The sequence below is a fragment of the Leptinotarsa decemlineata genome, unplaced genomic scaffold (assembly GCF_025532065.1).
Source record: "Leptinotarsa decemlineata unplaced genomic scaffold, Ldec_3_MD MMD2_tig00000010_RagTag_RagTag, whole genome shotgun sequence".
Classification (NCBI taxonomy): domain Eukaryota; kingdom Metazoa; phylum Arthropoda; class Insecta; order Coleoptera; family Chrysomelidae; genus Leptinotarsa; species Leptinotarsa decemlineata.
Window position 1 is genome coordinate 891,868 of NW_027412538.1, and position 22,003 is coordinate 913,870.

At 32.7% G+C, this 22,003-nt stretch overlaps 1 protein-coding gene across 2 annotated transcripts; it reads right to left on the bottom strand.

Moving 5' to 3' along the window:
- Window positions 1-377: 377 nt before the first annotated feature.
- Window positions 378-21,667, bottom strand: LOC111507971 (uncharacterized). Of its 2 annotated transcripts, XM_074171210.1 has the most exons (7): window positions 21,206-21,665; window positions 20,947-21,140; window positions 11,125-11,238; window positions 6,460-6,594; window positions 3,836-4,143; window positions 3,308-3,656; window positions 378-1,320 (listed from the first exon to the last, which is right to left on the bottom strand). In XM_074171210.1, the coding sequence occupies exons 1-7, from the start codon at window positions 21,353-21,355 to the stop codon at window positions 582-584; spliced, it is 1,989 nt and encodes a 662-aa protein (XP_074027311.1). In that variant the 5' UTR covers window positions 21,356-21,665; the 3' UTR covers window positions 378-581. The 2 variants fall into 2 exon arrangements, with proteins under 2 accessions (XP_074027311.1, XP_074027312.1); XM_074171211.1 differs by lacking the exon at window positions 11,125-11,238 and having other exon boundaries at window positions 21,206-21,667.
- Window positions 21,668-22,003: the final 336 nt, after the last annotated feature.

Here is a 22,003-nt window from a genome sequence, read left to right on the forward strand (position 1 = left end):
CATGTGTCGAGGTGTTAAAAATAACGGTTTGGAGTTGGGATTAAACTCCAGTAATATTCATCATAGACCAAAATAGGTTAAAAACAACATTTTCGATACAATGCCGAATATAGGCTAGGAGTGACTACAAAATTTCACAGTGAAAATAAAAAATGTTATGAAGCCAAATAAAAGTATATATGAAACACATAAAAAAATATGCAACTTTTTGTAATCAAACCAACCTTTCTAGTGTTCTTGAGATCCTAATAGTGACACCTTCGAAAAAGTCAGTAAGTATATGTCTTCTGAGTTGGGGTCTTATTTGAGTTGTTCATATACTAATTCTTATAGTCACTGTTTGCAAGTTGAAAAATTGGATGATTGAAACAATTGCATGTGTAGCCTTCTTTATTAACAGGAAATATTTTCCATGTACAAAGAGAAAAAAAATCAGAAGTCCTCTGAATAGAATACCAGTCATAATTGAATTTATTCACAATTGAACTATAAAATATTGTTCAACAATATATAAAATTGTTTCGATAAATAACTGTACAACTTAAAATCATAAAATATTGTATATACCACTCCTGTAAATCTCAATCTTCTGAAGAACTGGAACTGTTGTTATATGGGTAGGAATACCACATGTTACTGGAATCCTCTTTTTTTATAACTAAATTCCTGAGACGTTTGTTAGTGTTATTTTTATAAGCCTTTCCACTATTAACTCCGAAGGATTTGTTTTCTGGTCGTTTTTTAACCAGATTTTGAGGATAATTGTCTTCACCTGATTCCTCACCATGCCTTGTCAGACCATGATCTTCATTGTGAAAATTACAAGAGTTGGTAATTGACCGAATGTATTTAGAACATGTCGGTGCATTCGAGGAACCCAAAGTTGAATCCTTTATTTCCTTTCTTACATTAACCGTATCCGGAGGTCTATCATACCTAGTACTGGCATTTGAAGTGGAAGGTTGCTCTTTGACTTCTTTCTTTATATCAAACATTCCATTTTGAAAAGTGGAATAATTAGAAGAATACTTGGAGCAACCCGGCATATTGGAGCTGTTTCCCACAGATTCAATTTCTGGTTCAACTCTAACTTTGGTTAGATTCATGGGGACTTCCTGATATTTTTCTCTTGAAGACTTGTAGAGTTTTGCCATATTTTTCAAGTGTTTCTTTTTTTGGGCTAAAGTTGACAGAGGTAGATTATCTTCAGAATCAGAACTGGATTTTTCAATATCAACATTTGTCAAAGTCTCACTACAAGAAGAAGAGTGTGGTGTTCTTTTCCTTGAAAATTTCTTCACCTTCTTTCGTCTCTTGTACCTGAAAGATGAAATACTTTAATGATTCAGTAAATTGATGGATGTAGCAGTAAACTGTAGCACGAAACTGCAGTAACTAATGTTACTGAAGTTTCGTGTTATAAGGACATGTTTCAAACTTATACACTTAATGTACATTTAATGTATAAGTTTGAAAATGTTCTTATAGGATAAAACTGCAGTAACGTTAGGTTACAAATAAAAGTGGTAAAAAACATAGAAAGTTTCAATTTTAATTTCTTCATAAATGATTCGGCTATTCTTCCACTATATAAACATAATACAATATGTATATCATTAGTCATAAAATAAACATCCAACCTTTGTTTTTTTATTGAAATTGAAATTTTCAAAAATTAATAGGAATTCTTTTTATTTATAATGGAATAGAATTTGTATTGAATAAATATTTTTACTTATTGATGGATGTAGCCGTTACTACGTGGTAGGAAATCATAATGAAGAAAAGAGAAATGAAACTTTCTATGTTTTTTACCACTTTGAAAATGTCCGTATAGGACATTTTCAGTTGCAGTTGCAGTTTCAGTAACGTTACTGCAGTTTCGTCCTAAACTGCAGTAACGTTACTTACAAATAAAAGTGGTAAAAAACATAGAAAGTTTCATTTCTCTTTTCTTCATTTTTACTTATTTGTTTTACATACAAATAATATCTTTTAAGAAATCTGTTTTTTCAAATGATCATTATGTACAATGGAAATTCCTCAAAATAAAACATTTTATACTTTTGGAGTTTCAAGTAATTGGTTTAAGCCGATTACGAAACCTCCCCCACCACTTTTTACCTTGAAATGACCTCTACATACGTCGCACGATGTAGCCATGGTGACTTTGAGTGTTTTGAGTTTGACCTTAAACGACCTTGAAATACAGACAAGGTTACTTTGAGGTGGTGTTTTGGATTTGACCTTGAATGACCTTCACTGGTTCACACGGCTATTTCGAAGATTTAAGGATTCAACCCTGAACGACCTTCAGTTGTATGGACAAAGAGGGTTTTGGAGTGCGTTTTTAGTTTGACTTTGAGTGACCTTTATGAAATATCAAATAGCTTTGCTGAAGTGGGTTTGAGGGAGCTTATGTAATCTCTTTTCCTCCTCCACTTTTTGAACGAACATGAAAAAGAGGAGCCACTCACTCAAGGAGTCTCCCCATATCTACCTCTACTTCAGGTAAACATTCTCTAAGGTATAGTCTTAAGGATCATCTTCCTAAATACCTGAAATGCATAGTAAACTGTACTGAGTTTCGAAAATCAACTAAAGATTTTCCTATTGAGAGACCCTATTATAGTTTGCAAGAATTTTTTGGCGATACCTTTCAATCATTTTTATTAAATTCATTAAAGGATCTGATCTAGAATGGTATAGAAAACTTTGAATTGGAAGTAACCAATTACAGCATAGGAAGAAAAGATACAAAAAGTTCATTTGAGAGACATTTAACCAATTCAAGAAATTGTGAAATATCTGAATATTTGGAATGAACAACATAACTTGAAAATGAACAAACAATATGATATAAAAAAAGAGAAATTAATCCTGACTTGTTTCAAAATTGGTGATTACATTCTGGAAAGAACTAAAACATCTTAATACCTAGGGGTGATCGTAGATTCAGATTTGAAATTTTTTGGACATCATGTTAGATTATGTTCGTGAAAAAATTTCAAGAAAAATTGGTTGAGTAAAGATATTAGTTATGTTAGAATTTTATAGAGAATTAGCATATTAAATGTACCCTTTTGTAAGTTTTTTATCGAAATGATAAAAAAACCTTCCAGAACAGGTCACTGAGAGTGATTTTGAGATGTGATAGATATAACAAAATGAGTGATAATGTGACTATTCAATGTTCTAGATGTCTGATCAGTCTAAGAATTTTCACAATTTTCCGAAAGCTTGAATAACAAAAAATAGTGTCGAATAAACTTACTATCGTGAATTGATTCTATAATTATATTATTACCTTGCATGAGAATTGTCAGAACTGCTGCTAGAACTACTTGAAATGCTGGAGCTGGATGACCTTGATCTATGATGACGGCTCCTCTTTTTCAGCTGTTTTTCCTTTTTTTTCTCTCTCGACTGTCTTTTGCGCTTGAGTCTCAGTTTCAATGGCAGTACTGGCGTACGTGTTCCTCCCTCTCCTTCTGAGCTGTGCTCTGAGATGGGAATGGGTTCCGGGGGATCTTCTGGAGAAACTAAAATGGGCTCATCAGAATCAGTGTTAACAAGGTCAATAACAACTGGTTCTTCAGGATTTATGCTACCCACTATAATCACATCACTGTCATTACCATCATCAGAAGCTTCGTCTGCAAAGTAGAAATTTTTTTATTAGTCGCAGTTTTACTATGTTGTTTTGTTTTTGTATTGAATATTATTGTTTGTATTGTATTTATAAATTCATTAAATAATAAAAATGAAATGACAAAAATTAAAAAAAACATAGAAAGTTTCATTTCTCATCATTAAATATACTACATATCCTTACCTTGCAACATCACCACATACGGAGGAGGGGATTGAGGCCTTTCAGTATATATCACATTTCGATCATAGCCTATCATGTCAAATGGAGATCTCATGAAATTATAAAATTCATGAATGAAGTGGTCTGTTTTGTTGTACAGATATTCATAGAGTAGATTGCGGAAAGTACGACTGCATATGTGGTGGAGAAGTAGGTGATCCATGATGATATCCACTAGCCACACGACAAGCTGGGTGTTTTCGTAGAGTATTGCATTCAACTCCCTGTTTAGCCACGGTGCCAATCTTGTGCGGGCACCAGGGCAATCCCTTTGGAAAAAATTATTCAAGATGACGTTTCATATTACATTATTTTGTAACAAGTTTTAAGTAAATAGAACAATATTTACTGAAATTAACAAAAAACTCAACTATGATAATGAAGTAGGTTTGGACTAAATCTGGCATTTTCAAAAATAATGTTTTTGTTTTCTGGGTTTTTCAACAGAAAGTTTGTTTTAAACTTACTTTTAATTATTCAACAATTTTGATTTCTATATGTGATGGAAAGAGGAATGTTCTTCCTGACGAAAATCAAGTAGTTTTCATAAAAGAGCTCTAAAACAACGCATTATAAACTTATCATTTCAACCTTCTTCTTTAAAAAATTATTTAAATACTTAAAAAAGAGGAATGAAATAATGCATTCAACATTTAAAAGGATTCGTTTCTATTTCACCATTTAGCAACATCGGTTATAGCTAATAAAGGACAATGAATCTACCTGTATGAGACAAACAAAGATGACATATTTCAGAGGCGTGCTGTTCTGTTTACTTATGTTCCGAGTTCCGAGACATTCTGTGACATGACATTTTGTGCACCTAACCTATCTTCCTCTATATAAATAAATAACAAAACAACTGTTGTTTATGTGGCTTGTGGAGATGGTATTGAACTATAATTTATTTTTTGCCTTAATTGTTGATTTATAAAGATAATTTTCCTTTTTAAAAGTAGAATATCTAGGTACAGATAAATTATTTCAACTTGATTATAGGCGCTGTTGCCAATATGTGAATTAGAATAGAAACAAATCCCTTTAAAAATTAAAACCCAACATTTGAAACATCAATTTGGATACTTTTCGAAGTGAATTTGAAAAACTCATGAATTAAACTCAACTTTATTTTGTTTAAACTTGCATTTGCTGTAATAACCCAAATTGAGGAACATTCCCCATTGGCAGATACTTGATGAAAATCCATGATAAACATGTTTAATGGAATTTTACTATGAGATTTCTACAAAATAATTATCATGTTAAATACACTAGAAGAAGCTATTGTATAAGAGGTTTAGCGTTAAAACTATTGCAGTCTTTCCTAAGCGGAAGAAGACAATAAATTATTCATAACATAACATCTCACATTGAAAAAATTCATCGTGGAATTCCCCAAGGATCCGTGTTAGGTCCTCTTCTTTTATTTTATATATATGTAAATGATTTGCCATTATATGTTGACATTGCGGTCACATTTCTTAATGCAGATGATTCCTCATTTATATTTACATCAAGAAATCCCAGTATATTAAAAGAAATAACAAAAGAAACAAAGAAAAATGTGAACAATATTTCAATTCGAATGTGCTGAGTTTGAACAAAGATAAAACCAAAAAAAATTTATTCTAATAAAAGAAATGACAATAGTGTGCGCCTACTAGGTTTTCATATAGACAACCATCTAAACTGGAAAACACACATCATTGAAATTAATAAAAAACTCTTCAAAGGCTATTACGCCCTAAGGAGAATGAGGAGTGTGGTGAGCAGAGATGTTCTCAAAATTGGGTATTTTGGTATAATACAGGCTCACTTGCAGCATGGAATATTACTTTGGCGTTCAGTATCAGCAGCAAATGAAGCTTTTATATCTCAGAAAAAAATAATTAGAGAGATGGTTAGAGCAAACTACCGTAATCATGAAAAACCTTTTTTTCATTGAACTAGAAATTCTCACTGTCCCATGTTTATATATAATTGAAGCTATATTATACGTTCAAAAAAATCAAGATAAATACACTACTGGGGCAACGATACACAAATACAACACCTAAAGCAAAGAGATCATTAGAACAGCTAAAATAAATTTGGTGAATACTGAAAAACAATCCAAAGCATTTTACAGTTGAATATATTATACTTTTCCGCAAGAGTGGAAAAACTTTTCATTTAAAAAACTTAAATTTGAGGTGAAGCGGGCACATGTAAGCCAAGCATTTTACAAAATGAATGTTGTCTTTGGGACAGTTTGGAAAATTTAACAATTTAATGAAATGGAACCTTCGTAGCTAGTTTTCTCTGTAAGTGTGTGAATTTTTTGTTTGATGTGTCAAAACATACTATGTTTGTGTATTACTTATGTACTATTGTATTATGATGAGCAACAAATTCTTATCTTATCTTACTTAGTGAAACACTTTTTGCGATTTTGTAAACAATTTTTTTGAATTGAAAGGGTTATATTTTTGGGAGTGATTAATTTTTGAGAAAGTTTTTTTAAATCTCACATTATTTTTTTTTTACTGAATTTCATTTTGATTTCAATAGTTTGGACAGGTGATCAACCAGATATATGCACTCACCTGTAAAATGCTGGAGAAACATCTCTATAACGCCCTGTTACATCTGGTGGAGCGCTAACCCACAAATTTCTTATATAAATTGATCTACGAAAACTAGTAGTGGCAGTTTCTCTACGTCTCCTATGGTATACACCTCTGAAAAATTAAAAGAAAGTTCTAATAAATTATGAATGGACTGACCTGTTACTTGATGATAATAACTAAACAATTTTCACAAATTTTTTTATTTCTAGACTCGTTTTGCTAACACCGTAGCTTCCTCGGTAGAATACTGAGGAAGCTACAGCTTATTATTCATAACTTCTGTTATCTAAACTCCAACTATCTGGATTGCCTGGAGAGACAATTCCTTTTGTCTCAATAGAAAATACTCATGTTCAACATATTCGGTTTCAAATTCCAGTGTTGCTCAACATACTATGGAAAACGACCACAGAATAAGTGAGGAATGCTTGAAACCTTTGAGACCAACACATGTCAACAAATTCTTAGATGCCGTTCTATGAATGTCGACAAAGAACCCATAACTAACAGCACCCTTTTCACCCTTTTACGTAATCACAGATAGAATACAGATAAAGATTAAATATCAGTCAGGTAGCAAATAACATTAGGTAATAGGAATTAATTTAATAACCCTCATGATATCAGATAATGATTTGTCCTAATATGTTCAAGTGAGCGTTTTGCCATCTCATCAAAGCATATGACTGTGTATCATAAAATACTCCTGCATAAATAGGAAATATATAGGTTCAGAGATGTTGCTTGGAAAAGATTTCATATTCGTCAGATCTTGCTCAAATAGTTTTGGTCAACGAGATTTCCAAATCCCATTTGGTAACTTGTGGGATTCCTCGGGGTTCCGTTCTCGATCCATTGTTGTTCGTGATGTACAATAATGATCTATCCCTCATTAATATCAAAGATAAATTTACTTTATTTACGAAGACAATAGTATGACACTCAAGAAAGGGTAATTGAATTAGTACAAATATTGAAGCGCTTCAGCTTCAATTAAGTATTTTTATAAATTACAAATATTTTGGCTTTCTACTTCTCTATCAATAAAAAATGTGGGAAACTTTCACAGAAAGGAATAAAAAAATAATAACAATAAAAACTATTTATAAAAATATGTTGTTACAGATAAAAAATGAAAAAAAAAACCCTTATGAAACAACTAATTTCACGTGAACATAAAATTCTATGAAAGGAAAAATCCTGTCGAAACAACTGTCTAAGTCAAAATATGCTTTATTGTCTGAAGATACTGAACATATGTATATACAATAAAAAAAGGACAGAAAAAGATAAAAAAAACAGTTTGTATTTACATACAACATTTTACGAAAATAGCCAATAAGAGTGTATTTTAAAAATTTCCAATATTGATTACTTAAAATATATTGAGAGTTAGTCGAATTAAAAAGTATCTTGATGGTACTGATATATTATAATGGGCTCTCTCATAAAAAAAATCCTTCAAAACTTCCCCGAAGTTCCTGTTATGGGACACGCCTATCAGATGGGAATATTTTCAACCCATTATAAATGAAAGTCTTTAATAAGGGAATATTTTGGAATGGGCAAACTAAAGTTGTTTTTTTTTGGAGAGTGGCACTTGCGCTAATTAAAAACCGATTTTGATATTTCACTATGAGACATATAGTTTCAATAATAAAAATGGATATTACAGTTACAGCCAGGATTTTCTTTTCCTTAACCAATGGTCTGCAAGAATATCGTGTCTTTGCTTTACACAGAAAACGTAAAGCTATTTTCTGTATAACTGACATTGATTCCAATTTTGTCACAGTACTCCTTTCATATGAACACTGAATCGCACATAAACAACTTTTTCCCATTCAGTTTATACTAAAAACATTCATTATGAAACTGAAACAGATATCATTCATAGGAACACTACACAATGTGATATGAAGCAATTATTTCTTTCATAACATTATGACTTTATGTCACTGGAAGAGACTAATCTGCTCTTGTCCCAATGACATTACATGTACACTTTCATATGGTTAGGTGATCCCAGCCATAGGAATTTCATTTGAATTGAAAAGGTTAAATGTTTAGGAATTGAAAAAGGAAAAGTTTTAGGAATTGAAAAGGAAATTTTTAATTGAAAGAAAGCTTTTTGGCTTTCTAATTCTCCATCAATAAACAAAAAATGTATATTTTGGTTTCAAATATATACCACATTTCGTTAAACTTATGTCACCAATACTTACTTTATATATTTACATTATAGGCAACCTTGCTATGTGAACAACAGTTTGACATTAGGTTTGTTCCAACCACGGTTTTTGTATCATTCCGAAGTCCTACACTGAATCATTAAATAAACTTGTTAAGCGCATGTGCATACTATGTACTGCAATTTTAGTAAGAATTTTCTAAAGCGGGGTTGGGACGGTTTTGGGTACTACATTGTAACTGGCACTTTATATTCTTGAAAATATTTCACTTTTTCAGGTTATTATTAGGATTATTGCATATTAATGCCGCCACATGTAATTTATTTATTTTATTGTTGATTCTTAAAAATGGAGATGAATGAAATAACTGTAACTGATGGTAATTTTGCATAAATAGTTTTCATTTTCAACTATAAGTTAATTCAATTATTCATCTTCATTCGAAAAAGATAAGTCTGAATAGTCACTATCGTCGCCCATATTTGACAAGATCACAGAACAAAATCAACAATGACACAAAATATCAAAATAACTTTATAAACAAACACTAACCATAAACATACCACTAACAACAAAATCAAAATATCATGAACCTGTAAAGAATGAAGATGAAAGAAGAGAATGAATGAACTGCGCAAGCTAATCCAAGTGATTTCTACTCAAAGACAAGTATCGAAATGACGATACAGAAATCTGTTTCTGAATCGTACACTTTTTGATTGGATCGCTGAACAAATGTTACCAAGTATCGTCAACTTTTGGTTGGAACAACTTTTATTCAATGTGCATGTGATGTAACATGAAAATGTAACGGGTTGGAAAGAAACTATTATTTGATAAATAAACTTCACTACGCTTTAAACCTACAACCTACCTAGTACCAAGCCAGCACCAGTTTTGCTACACACCTTTATATCTGACAAATGCGAAAAATTCTTACCTTTTGAATAATTTTTAATGTGTAACCACATCATTGAATATTATTAGAGATCAAATAAGAAACGCGACAGAATATAAAATATATAACTTGGTAAGATGGTAACAAATATTAATTTTTAAAAATTTGTTAAATGAATACTTTTTCTGTATAAACTTGAATGATAGTTATATTTATAAATCTGCTCTTCCGTTAACCATCTGTCGCCCCCTTACGAAGGACACATCTCCAAAGTCGAAACTTGTGCGACTAAGGACGAACGAGGTCTTACTTTTTTTTAACGTGTGACTCCTAACACGGGTTGGACGTTAGGAAGTGAAAATCGATCGTCCGGCCTAGCGGTTTGAACCACCTGTTCACACAGCGGTCGATTGAGTAAATGGAGCAAACCACCCACGTCAACCCGACCGGCTACCGTCACTATCATTTACTCAAGACCACTCCCCATACTGTTGAGTAAGTGATCATTGGGATCAGCTGCAGTGAGCCAAAAATGACAGGCTTGTCTTCTGCATTTGTCCGGCCTCGGTGCAGCAAACCGGCTTGAGATTCAAGAGATCATTCCACCAAGAACTACAATAATCAGAAGAACCATATTAAAATATTGGTCTGAATAGCCTGCAGAGTTCGAAGAGAAAATCTTGATATTTCATCTGCTTCTCTTCCTCTTTTCGGAAGATATTCGTCTCATCCAGATGGGTGAGAATGGAATGAATCTCAAAACATTTAACAAGTGTATGTGAGAAGCATACACGAGGACACGAAGTATAATGAGGACCAGATCAGCTTATGAGCATATTGGTATTTTACAAAACACTTTTGTACCCTTATTTCTATTATTTATTTTCTGTTTTCTATTATTTATCTCTATTATTCCTCTAAGATAATTTGGTGACAGTGTAACTCAGAAATTCTTGATAACTACTTGGAACTATATATAGAACTTATGCAGGAACAGGTGATTCAAGATATGACGAACAATATAATGTTTTGGTAAGGTAAGTAATCAAAATAAATCTAATGATATCACACAATTTATATTGAAATATTCAACATAAAATCATTGCTTTGTCATTTTAATACCAGTAGCATAAAAATTCAGAGATAAGAACTCAAGATAGTGAAATAATTAGATTATAATTCATACTTGTTTTCAAAGATTTCAAAAATTAAAGGCAGTGTACGTCAGACAACTTCTTATATAGAAGGCCTTTAAATATCCGATTATATTTTCAAACAAAGGAGTTAGTATAAAGAGAAGAGTTTGTTATTTGAAATTGATTTCAGGATCAAAAAGTGTAAAAATATTCCAAGACAAACACTGCACCTAAAAACCAGAACTGTAACTCTCTTCTTGAGGCATGTTTCACCAACCAAGACTTGATGTCTAGTTCATCTTCTGATGATGTCAACTTGGTTGGTGAAACGCGCTCGAGAAGAGTGTTGCGGTTTTGGTGTTTGCGAGCAGTGTTTGTTTTGAATCCATTCTACAGTTTATGTAAACATATTTACCTTGATGGAGGATATCCTCCCAAAGAAACTTGTCCTCCTCCATTTGTGAGTGGGTGAGTCATCAACATTTGCTGGATGGCATGTTCTCCGCGAGTATCAACAGTAAAAGTAGTTCTGAAAAAAAATTATTACAAATTTGTCTAACACAAACTAGGCAACATACTAAATACTGAACGCGAAAAAATTTAAAGGTCCTAAAAAATTTCTGAATCTTCATATTTATATTATATGCTCTAGAACAAAAATGTATTGAAATAAACTATTCAAATTGTTTACTCTCATTCTAACATTGCCCAATTTGAAAAGACTCCATACTGTTGGCTTCATTTTTCAAAACATTAATCATTCATCAACCCATACAGAAGATCTTATCAAGCAAATGATTTTGAAATACAAAGCTTATACTCATACATCTTGTTGTAAAATTACTGATAAGATACAAAAAATTATTTTTCTTTCATGATTACACACACCAACGATTTTCATGTTTTCTCTTTTTTTTCTGATCTGACACAAGCCACGAATTTCTTATAAATTAGGATTGAATACCACTAATCATATACTAATCGAAGGTTGAACCGCTGTCCAAATATATTGTTATTATGATTATCAATAGCTTATTTATATATGTATGTATGTATGTGTATCGTGTATGTATTGTGTATGTGTGTGTATATATGTATGTATATGTGTGTGCGTATGTATGCGTGTATATGTATGTATATATGTGTATATCCATTATTCATTAGATATAAGATTTCTGCAGAGATTGAAATGCATGTATGTATACTCAAGTTTATCTATACTATTATAATATGAATTAATCAGGTATAATTTTAATTGATGTATATTTATTTTACACTTAGTTTTATATTTTATCTTTCGTGACTGTCTCTTTTGTAATTCCACAAACAAGTATGTTTGATACTTCTGTGGATATTATTATGTTTATTCATTTTTATACACAACTCTTATATTATTGTATGGATTTTATTTTATCACGAATAAACGTCATTAATAAATGTGGGCTTGGCTGATAATTCAATCTTCTCTCATAGGTAGTTAGTATGGATTATCTTGAAACTATTCAACTAAAAGATGAATATTCTGACAGGATAGAAATTATAATATGTTATAAAATAAATGTATGAGGATGATATGTTCTGGAAATAACAGGAAGAGAAAAAAATGGAAAATGTGAACTAAAAAGGGATACAGAGGAACATGTGAACGACTATCACAAATACTTTATTACAATTGTGCTCGATTTTATATCAAACCTCGTAAATATGCCATTTGAATCTTCAATTGAATATTATTTTTAGTCAATGTTAGAAAAGTCAATATATCCTCAAGAAGTTATTGAACTATCACATAAAGTGAAAAAATAAGTTCTCTAATGGTTAATTTCTACATCTGTGAGAAAAAGAAGTATTCCAAGCGTAAGTGAAATTGTCTCATATATTATGAATAACTCTTCTCTTCAAGACATAAACTATCTGTAGTGAAAGCTACTCATAAAAAAGAGGATTCTAACTTGTGTAATAACATTGTCAATTTCTAACATGAATGTAACTTATTCAAAAAACACACTTCAATGTGAGATTTCCACTTGAAATTTTACACACCTGCGCCACGTGTTTCGCTATACAATATAATCTTCAGACCTCCGAAGATGTTATTGTATAGTAAAACACATGTCGTAGTTGTGTAAACTTTCATGATACGAATTTAATAATAGGCAGTGAAACATATGTTGGCCGAATTTAATTACATCGGACTTCTATTGTCTAATATGATATGATTTTAAATCTCTAAAACAATAAATGAAAATTAAAAAATAGCTGGAGATAACAATTATATTAAGCAAAAACACCCTGAAAAGAAATTACAAATAAAAATTAAACAACAAATTGAAAATTGAACAAATAAAATGAAATAAAAATTGTAAGATTTCAAGCCAAGTTACATCACGACATTCCGACTGTTAGTATCCACAATCGTCTTCGGATCATTCGAGTGCTTTCACCTATCCCTTCTTCCCTCTCTTCGCTTCACCGGTTTAGCGGGAGATGGCCATTTGGCGAGAGTTTTCATGGGTACGCAACATATGGGTTTCCTACCTTGGCTGAATGCGTCATTGGACAACATGTATGCAGCTTCTTTGAACATTCTCTTAAACCAGTGTTCCTCCCTGTGGATGATCTCTGCTTGGAACCACTTGATGTTATGTTGATGGGTCTAGGCATCATAAAAAAGATCTTCAACGAAATGGTTACTCCAAAGTGAAGGCAGAACAGACTTTGGCTAAAAGACAGCAAGTGACTCGCAAGGAAAAGAAGCCATCACAACCAGTGCTTGCACTTTCCTACACCAGAAGATTGTCGTAAAGGATAAGAAGAATTGGGTCCAAATACAGCATCAGAACATGTTTTAGATTCAGAAACATCATCCGTAACACCCTCACAAAAACCAGACCACCAAACTCGGACTGTTCATTCTAAGAATTGAATTTACCTGTGAGTGCGACAAATCTTATATCAGTGAAAATAAGAGGCCATTGAAAGTCCGCATTGCCCAGCACAAGAAACACACACAGAGAGGAGAAACCAACAAGTCGGGAATAGCAGAGCATGTTTGGACCCATCAACATAGCATCAAGTGGTCGCAAGCTGAGATCATCCACAGGAAGAAACGCTGATTTAGGAGAAAATTGAAAGAAGCTGTTGTCCAACGACGCATTCAGCCAAGCTAGCGTAGAGATAAGCAACATATGGAAACCCATAATAAAGCGGAAAACAGTCAACTGCCGCCAAATGGCCATCTCCCGCTAAACCGGTGAAACGGAGAGGGGGAAGAGGGGATAGTTGAAAGCACTCGAATGACCTATAAATAGTCATCTCTCGGATAGATTAGAGGAATGGGCCAACCTATGGAAGATCAGTATAAACCCTGAGAAGAGTCAGGCAATACTGTTCACCCGGAGGATGGTATATCCAGACGGAAAGGTCATCTTCAATGGACAAATATTCCGTGGACCAACAAAGCTAGATACTTGGGGGGTCAACCTAAACAAAAGATTAATGTTCAGGTCTAACCTCATAAATACGACTGGACAGAAGTAAAACGGATCATGAAATATCTTAAAGGAACTCTGAATATAGAAATCAAGTTGGGAAATCTTTCAGAAGGAAATAATATTTTATACGGTTTTTGCGACGCTGACTGGGCTGGAGATAAAACTGACAGAAAGTCAAATAGTGGATATTTATTCAAATACATGGGAGCGATGTTCGATTGGCAATGTAAAAAGCAAACTTGTATGGCACTTTCATCTACCGAGGCCGAATTCATCTCCCTGTCAGAAGCTTGTCAACAGACCATATATTTGACAGGACTTTTTCAAGATTTTCAAATCGAGATCGCAGAGACGATTATTTTCGAAGACAATCAATCATGTCTTAAAATGATTGGACAGTGGCAAAATGAGTGACAGGACAAAACATATAGAAACGAAATACAATTTTATCAAAGATCTGAAGCAGAAAAACAAAATTAATTTTCAGTATTGTCCGACCAGTTCGATGTTGGCTGATTTTCTGACAAAACCACTTGGGCCTGAAAAGTTGTCAACATTAAGAAGTTTGATTGGATTGAAGACAGAAAATTCATTATTGTTGAGAAGGGGTGTTGGAGATTAACAACAAAAATGAATTTGAGCCATATTATATTTATATGTTTTTGATTCGATGTTTCTATGGTTGTATGTTGATATATATTGTCAAGTTCAGTTGTTATATTTTTACTAGAAATAAAAATTATAAAAAGTCTCCATAAAGTTCTCATCATAAATATAAAGTATCTACAAACATCGAGCTGATTATTTTAATCCATATATAGTTTTATTCAATTTGCAGACCAAATGTTTTTGTTCTTCTTCAATATAGCCTTGGGGTTGTTTCAGGTATATTACTTCATTCAAATCCGCATTTAGGAAAGCCGTTTTGAAGTCATAATGATGAACGTGCATTTTCTTCCTCCCAGCAATGGTTAAGAGAAGACGCAATGTTGTTTGTTTGACAACTGGAGCAAAAACTTCGTCATAATCAAGACCATATTTTTGAGAAAAATCCTGAGCAACAATCCTTGCTTTATATCTGGATATATTGCCTTGATTATAGGTTTTTAATTTAAAAATCCATTTGCTTCCAATTGCCGTTTTATCTGGTGGTAATTCAGTCAATGTCCAAGTATTATTATCTTTCATGGAACGTATTTCTTCGTCCATAGCCTCGATCCATTTGTTCGCATCTCTCCTCTGTAGAGCTTCATTTCTACACTTTGGCTCGGTTTGAATGTTTTCCACTGAAAATTCTTCAGAATATTTCTTGGCTGGAACACCTTTATTTATTCTTTGTGATCTTCTCAAACCGTGAACTTCATCTTGGATTTCCGCATTACTTTCTTTCGAGGTTACACTTTCTTCAACTTTCTGGATACCAGTCTCTTCATCAGTCATTTCTGCAGAGTATTCTTCAATATTTTCTGTTGGAAATTCGGCGTTTACATGAATATTTCCATCAGAAGTTGTAGATTTTTGACAAAATGATATTTCAACTTCACTGCTGTCATTTTGACATTCACAATCACTTCTATTTTTAGTGTTTTGAAACTCGTTCATTTGATGAAATCCGCTATGAGCTTCTTCTAAAATATGTACATCTCTGCTAATGGTGATTTTTCCAGTGGTTCTGTCAAGAAGTCTATATGCTTTGGAACCAGCTTCGTAACCGACTAATAAGAACTTCTTTGCCTTTTCACTTAATTTATGGCGTTTTTCTTTAGGAATATGTGCATAAACAATACTGCCAAAGGTTTTGATGTGATTTACTTTTGGTTTCTTCCCGTGCCATACTTCAAAGGGGGTCCTATTGGTTGACCTTGTTAGAACCAAATTTTCAAGTAAATTTGCTGTCATGGTTGCTTCGCCCCAATAAGTATTTGGTAGATCAGCATCAATTAACATGCACCTGACCATCTCTGTTAAATATCTATTCTTTCGTTCAGCTACACCATTCTGCTGACTTGAATATGGCGCCGTGAGTTGCATTTCTATACCTTCATTTTTCAGGAAATTCCTAACTTCTGTGTTCATATACTCGCCTCCTCTGTCAGATCTGATGATTTTTGGTTTTCTGCCGAATTTATTTTCAACCATTCTGACGTAATCTTGAAGTTTCTCTGATACTTCGGATTTCTGACTGAGAAGATAAATAATGGAATATCTACTATGATCGTCTATGAAGGTGAGTATATACTTCTTTCCTCCAGGAGTTATAGTACGCATGGGACCACAAACATCAGTATGCACGAAATCCAATACTTTGGTAGATTTTGTCAAAGATTTCTTTGAGAATGATTTTCTTGACAGTTTACCTTTAATGCAAGTTTCACATGTCAATAAACGTCCACAATTTTTGATTTTCATTCCATTCACCATGTTTTTATTTGTAATTTCTCGTATAATGGTAGAATCACGGTGGCCAAACCTTTTGTGCCATAAATGAATGCAGCCGTCATTACAGCCTTCCCATACAGTCATTGCTGAATTGTACTGATTTAGTTTATATAAATTACCAACCAGCGTTCCTTGAGCAACAACTGTATTATTTGATTTGATGAAACAATGCTCCTTATCAAATTCGACTTTGAATCCAAGAAGTGTTAATTTCTTGACCGAAAGTAAACTTGTACCGAGCTCGGGTACATAAAGGGTGTCCTTCACTGTGATTTCTGTTTTCTTATTGTCATCCAGAATACAAGTTAACTGTCCAGTTCCTACACCATAAGAACGAACTTTTCTACAGTCAGCTAATTCAACTTCACTCAGCGAATCCTTGAAATGCTTGAAAAAATCCTTATTGTTTGTCATATGACTACTTGCTCCAGAGTCTATATACCATTCATGAGCTTGAGCTTTATCACTAACGTTAAAGCAAACATGAGTGTTTTCTTCAGTTTCTTCATTATCTGTAGAAACTACATTGGCTGTATTTGATTGTCTTTTTGATTTCTTATAATAAAAACAATCTTTCTTCATATGTCCAATTTTCTTACAGAAATGACATATCACATTTTTCGAGTTGCAGTGCTCGAATGCCTTTTTAACAGACCCTTTCTTGTAAACTTTTAGAGCCATTTCACTAGTTGATGTGGAATTCTCCTTCCGCCTATGATACTCCTGTACTAATTTGCCTTTTACCATTTCTAGAGTCAGATCACACTCTGCCCTACCTTCTAATGCTGTTACCAGATTTTCATAGCTTTCTGAGAGACTGCATAAAAGTAGTGCTACTTGTAGATTTTCTGCTAGATTTTCTCCCAATGTGACTAACTGATCGATAATGCTCATCATATTAGCTATGTGCTTTTCCATGACCATTTTCAGGTAATGTTGTTTTACATAACCGCTTCAGCAGAAAAACTTTATTGGTGAGAGTTGGTTTTTCATATTGATTCCTTAAATTTTCCCAAGCTTCTTTGGCTGTTTTACAATTCTTAACATGTATCACTTGTGAATCTTCGATTAATAAACCAATTGTAGCTCTCGCTTTACCATCGTTTGCATCCCAATCACTGTTCTTTTGTTCAGGTGGGTTTTGAGTGACTGTGCTCCATAGTTCTTCTTTCAGTAGAAGCATTTCAACGTTGTATTTCCATATTTGGTAATTATTGCTATTCAGCCTGACTATGTTGAATTTTGTCACATCCATATCAACAACAGTTTTACTTATATATGCCAGTTTTACTGAAACGTGCCTGGGCCCATAACTTGTTTGAAGATACTTTATATTTATTATGAGAACTTTATGGAGACTTTTTATAATTTTTATTTCTAGTAAAAATATAACAACTGAACTTGACAATATATATCAACATACAACCATAGAAACATCGAATCAAAAACATATAAATATAATGTGGCTCTCCAACAACATATGACAGAGAATAGTAATTGCGAGATCTGCCCGACAAAACCTATTACCAATAATAGGTTGAAGAAGCAACATGGAATTGAAAGTGAAACTGCTGATGACAAAGACTGTAATATTACCGATAATCCTGTATGCCTGACGATTGTGGATAATAACAATCGAAACGTCGCGAGGTAACTTGGCTTGAAAACTTTCAATTTTTAATTTTCATTTTATTTTAATTGTTAGTTTCAGCTATTTTTCAACTTTCATTTTCATTTTTTATTCTAGAGATTTCAAATCATATCACATTAGCCAACAGAAGTTCAAACATATTTTAGCAAACATATTTTTTATAAAAAGTCATTGATTTTTTTCATTCAAATAAAGACTTTATTTTTGGTTATATAATAAAGGAAACGTGATAGAAAAACCAATGTGTTGATGTTTTCTGGGATAAATATATTGAAATAAAGGGACCTAGAGCAAAATCTTTAATTCCAAATGTCACCATAACTGTTGTGGAAATTCACTACGGATTTTAGCACTACAAGTAATGTTGGACAAATACCTCTGAAACCAAATTAAAAGATTTCCAGTAATTGCTTTAGCATAATCTGTGTAAGTGAAATCAACTCTTACACTTTGTTATCAAAGGCATTACTGACATAATTTTGATAAATTGATGTAATTGTTAATGTTGATTCATTCTGGAGGAAGCATGCTACTGATTAATGACTATGTTTCTAAACTGTTAATCAAGTTCCAGAATTTTCAATAGGATGTCAATTTCTCTATAGTCTTGTTCGATTGATGACTTATTTAGTTTGTAGAAATTCATATTGAATATAGGATACTAAGTTTATTATTTGTTTCAGTTTGTAAGATAATTCTCAAGAAACTGATACATTTTGTCAAGACAAGTCCTTAAATATACAATAATACAATCCTGAAATAACAAACGTTACCTGAATTATCAATAGCAATACAACAAGAATATTGAACAAAAGTCATTTTTTGTGGAAGAAAATCCGTTTTTTATCGACCTTTTTTGGGTATTTTCACCTTCCACAATCTGAAAAATATGAAAATAATCTGTTTTTAAAAAAAATCTGTTTTTCCGTTAACCAGCTGTCGCACCCCTATGAAAGACAACCCTCAGAAGTCGAAACTTGTGCGAGCTAAGGAATAACGATTTCTTACCTTTTAACGTGTGATTCCTAACACGGGTTGGACGATAACAAGTGAAGATTAATCGTTCAGACTAGGGCTTGAACCACCGACCAACACGGCAGTCAATTCGAGTGAGTGAACAAATCACCCACGCCGAACCGCTTGGCTACCGTATAATGATGGAGAACATTATACAAGTGTAGAAAGGGCAAAGTTTTTAGTTTACCCGATAAGCTACTACATAAAATCAAAGAATTTTCCATAAAGAAAAATGTTCCATTTATCAGTAACTTGTCGTAGTTAACAATTTTGCCTATCAAAAAAATTGCTAAGAAATAATACAATACTTTTCTTTACGTTTCGGAGGCCAAAATCTGCTTCCATCTTCAGAAATGGTCAAAAAATTCAAATAGATATGCAGTCATTCCTTTGCTGATTATTTACTTCTCAACTCCTTTGACATCTGTCAAAGAAGTTGACACTTGTATAAAGTTCTCCATTATATTTTTCATTTGTTTCAGAAGGTGAAAAAACCTAAAATGTCGATAAAAAATACAAGAATATCTTCTATAATATATCATGATTACCAACTATTGATACCCAAGAACTTACTTGTGGATTTTTTCTACCTACCAAAAATTCAAAATGGGAGAGCTGCAGCTCTCTTGGGGTTATTGGGGATCAACAGTTGGTAATCATGAAGATAATTAGTTATTGTTGTAGTATTGGTATTGATAATTCAGGTAACATTTGTTATTTTAGGTACCTATTACAGGTACCTGACTTGTTTTGACAAAAAGTATCAGTTACTTAATAATGGTCCAACAAACTGAAACCAGCCGTAAACTTATGAATGAATTGGACAAAAGTTTTTTCTTTATTCTATATCCTCCATAGTCATCAATATCTTGTTTTAAGCCAGCTTTTACATAGATTTTATAAAACTACACACCCAAAAGACAGGAAAAGGAGATGTAGAGAAAAAAGTAAACATTGCTCTTAATTGAAAAATTTACAAATTTTAGAAGTTTCAAATTTTGAATTTGAGTTTAACAATGAATTTTATAAAGTTTACTCTTAGTGCATTTCCTTGCATGATCTTCATTACTATGTAAATAGTTCATTTTGAAATTAATTCATCTTGGCTTAGAAAGCCAAAATCTTTCATAAAATTAATATCTCCTAAAAATATGCCCCTTTCAATTTAAACGAAATACCTATGGCTGGGACTAAAGCAAATAAGCGAATGAATGGTAATGTTATCCAGATTGTTACTGAAGACGCATTAAGGAAAATGTCATATTCCGAAACATCTGATGTCCACCAATGAGAGACAGTGTTCCATAAAATGAAATTTTACCTCTTTCATATACTATATTGTGTAGCGATACTATTAATGATATCAGAATCAATTTCATAACGAATGTTTGTAGTACAAACCGAATAGGAAAAAGAGTTTTTTTGTAATTTAATGTTCATACAAAAGTAGTTCTTTTAAAACTACTTTTGTATTTCTTGCAATTCAATGTTTGTAAGAAAGTGGTCATTCCAATAGGGTTTTTCTTCTAGTTTGCCTGAAAGCTACTTCTTTGCATGATCTACAACATGGAGAAGTAGAAAGCCAAAACTGTTTCTTTCTAAACAACTTTAATTTTTTATATATTTGCCAACTCACCTGAAATGGAAGTGATGTCTTGTAGAAGGTTGAGGATTTCCAATAGGGACAAACAAATACTCTTCATTATCTATAATATGGATCCCGTCCGGAGGAGTAATTTCCACTACATGTTCATCATACTCATCATTGCTTTTAACATTATGTATTATTCTTCTGAAAGACTGTTTGCAAAGTGGACATTCTGGTTTAATCTGTGAAATCCAACTGTTTAGAAAGTATTCTTGTTTTAAAGATCAACTCATGAATTGAAACCTACCTTAGACCACTCCAAAAGACATTTAAAACAAAACTGGTGCATACATGAGTCAGAGAAACATTTATTTGTAAAAGTTCCCAAGCAAATAGCACAGTTTGGGGGAGGACTTGAAGAATTTGGCCTACTAATAATAATCTTACTATCTGCCATATTTTTCACTTCTAATGGAAGAAACTACTTTTGAATGGACACGATCATGAGAAAATCAAATCAATCTCCCGACTAGCTCTGTCATAATGACTGACCTTGTTGACAGTTGAACATTATTCAACAAAAATAGCTATTCAGTATTAAATTTATAAATGTTTTGAACTTCGATCAATACAGAATTTGATGGAAACCTCTCTACGAATATTCTACACAAAAGTATCTACAACAAGAAGTTTTCACCAAAAAAGCACAAAGCAATCTAGAAAATACGGATGAACTAAAATGAAGTTGACATTTGGCGTTGACAAAAACAACTAGTTGTATTTGTGATATGTGACAGAAGACCAGTTTTTAGAGATGTGTCCCAAAACTGTTCTTCTTTTTTCTTAAAATATCCCACGCTGCCAGGGCTACTCGGCCAGGGGAGATGAACTAGCGTTACTATATATAGGAGGGTTTGCAAAATGTCATAATTTTCGATTGACATTTGTGGCTCCTTATGTCGGGAACTGCAATATTTTTGGTCAAATTCATTGTCCAATGATCTTGAATATAAGTAATAGGTGATAAATAGGAGTCCTGGTTGGAGTTTTTAATATTATTCATTCAGAACGAGATTTATCAATTGTCGAAGTATTACACCGAAGA

What these genes read in the sequence shown, in the direction of transcription:
- LOC111507971 (XM_074171210.1), bottom strand. Translation starts at nt 21,355, where the DNA reads ATGGCAGATAGTAAGATTATTATTAGTAGGCCAAATTCTTCAAGTCCT. An exon ending in GTCTTTTGGAGTGGTCTAAG is followed by an intron (nt 21,141 to 21,205) that starts GTAGGTTTCAAT and finishes TGGATTTCACAG; the next exon opens with ATTAAACCAGAATGTCCACT. An exon ending in AGACATCACTTCCATTTCAG is followed by an intron (nt 11,239 to 20,946) that starts GTGAGTTGGCAA and finishes ATTTTTTTTCAG; the next exon opens with AACTACTTTTACTGTTGATA.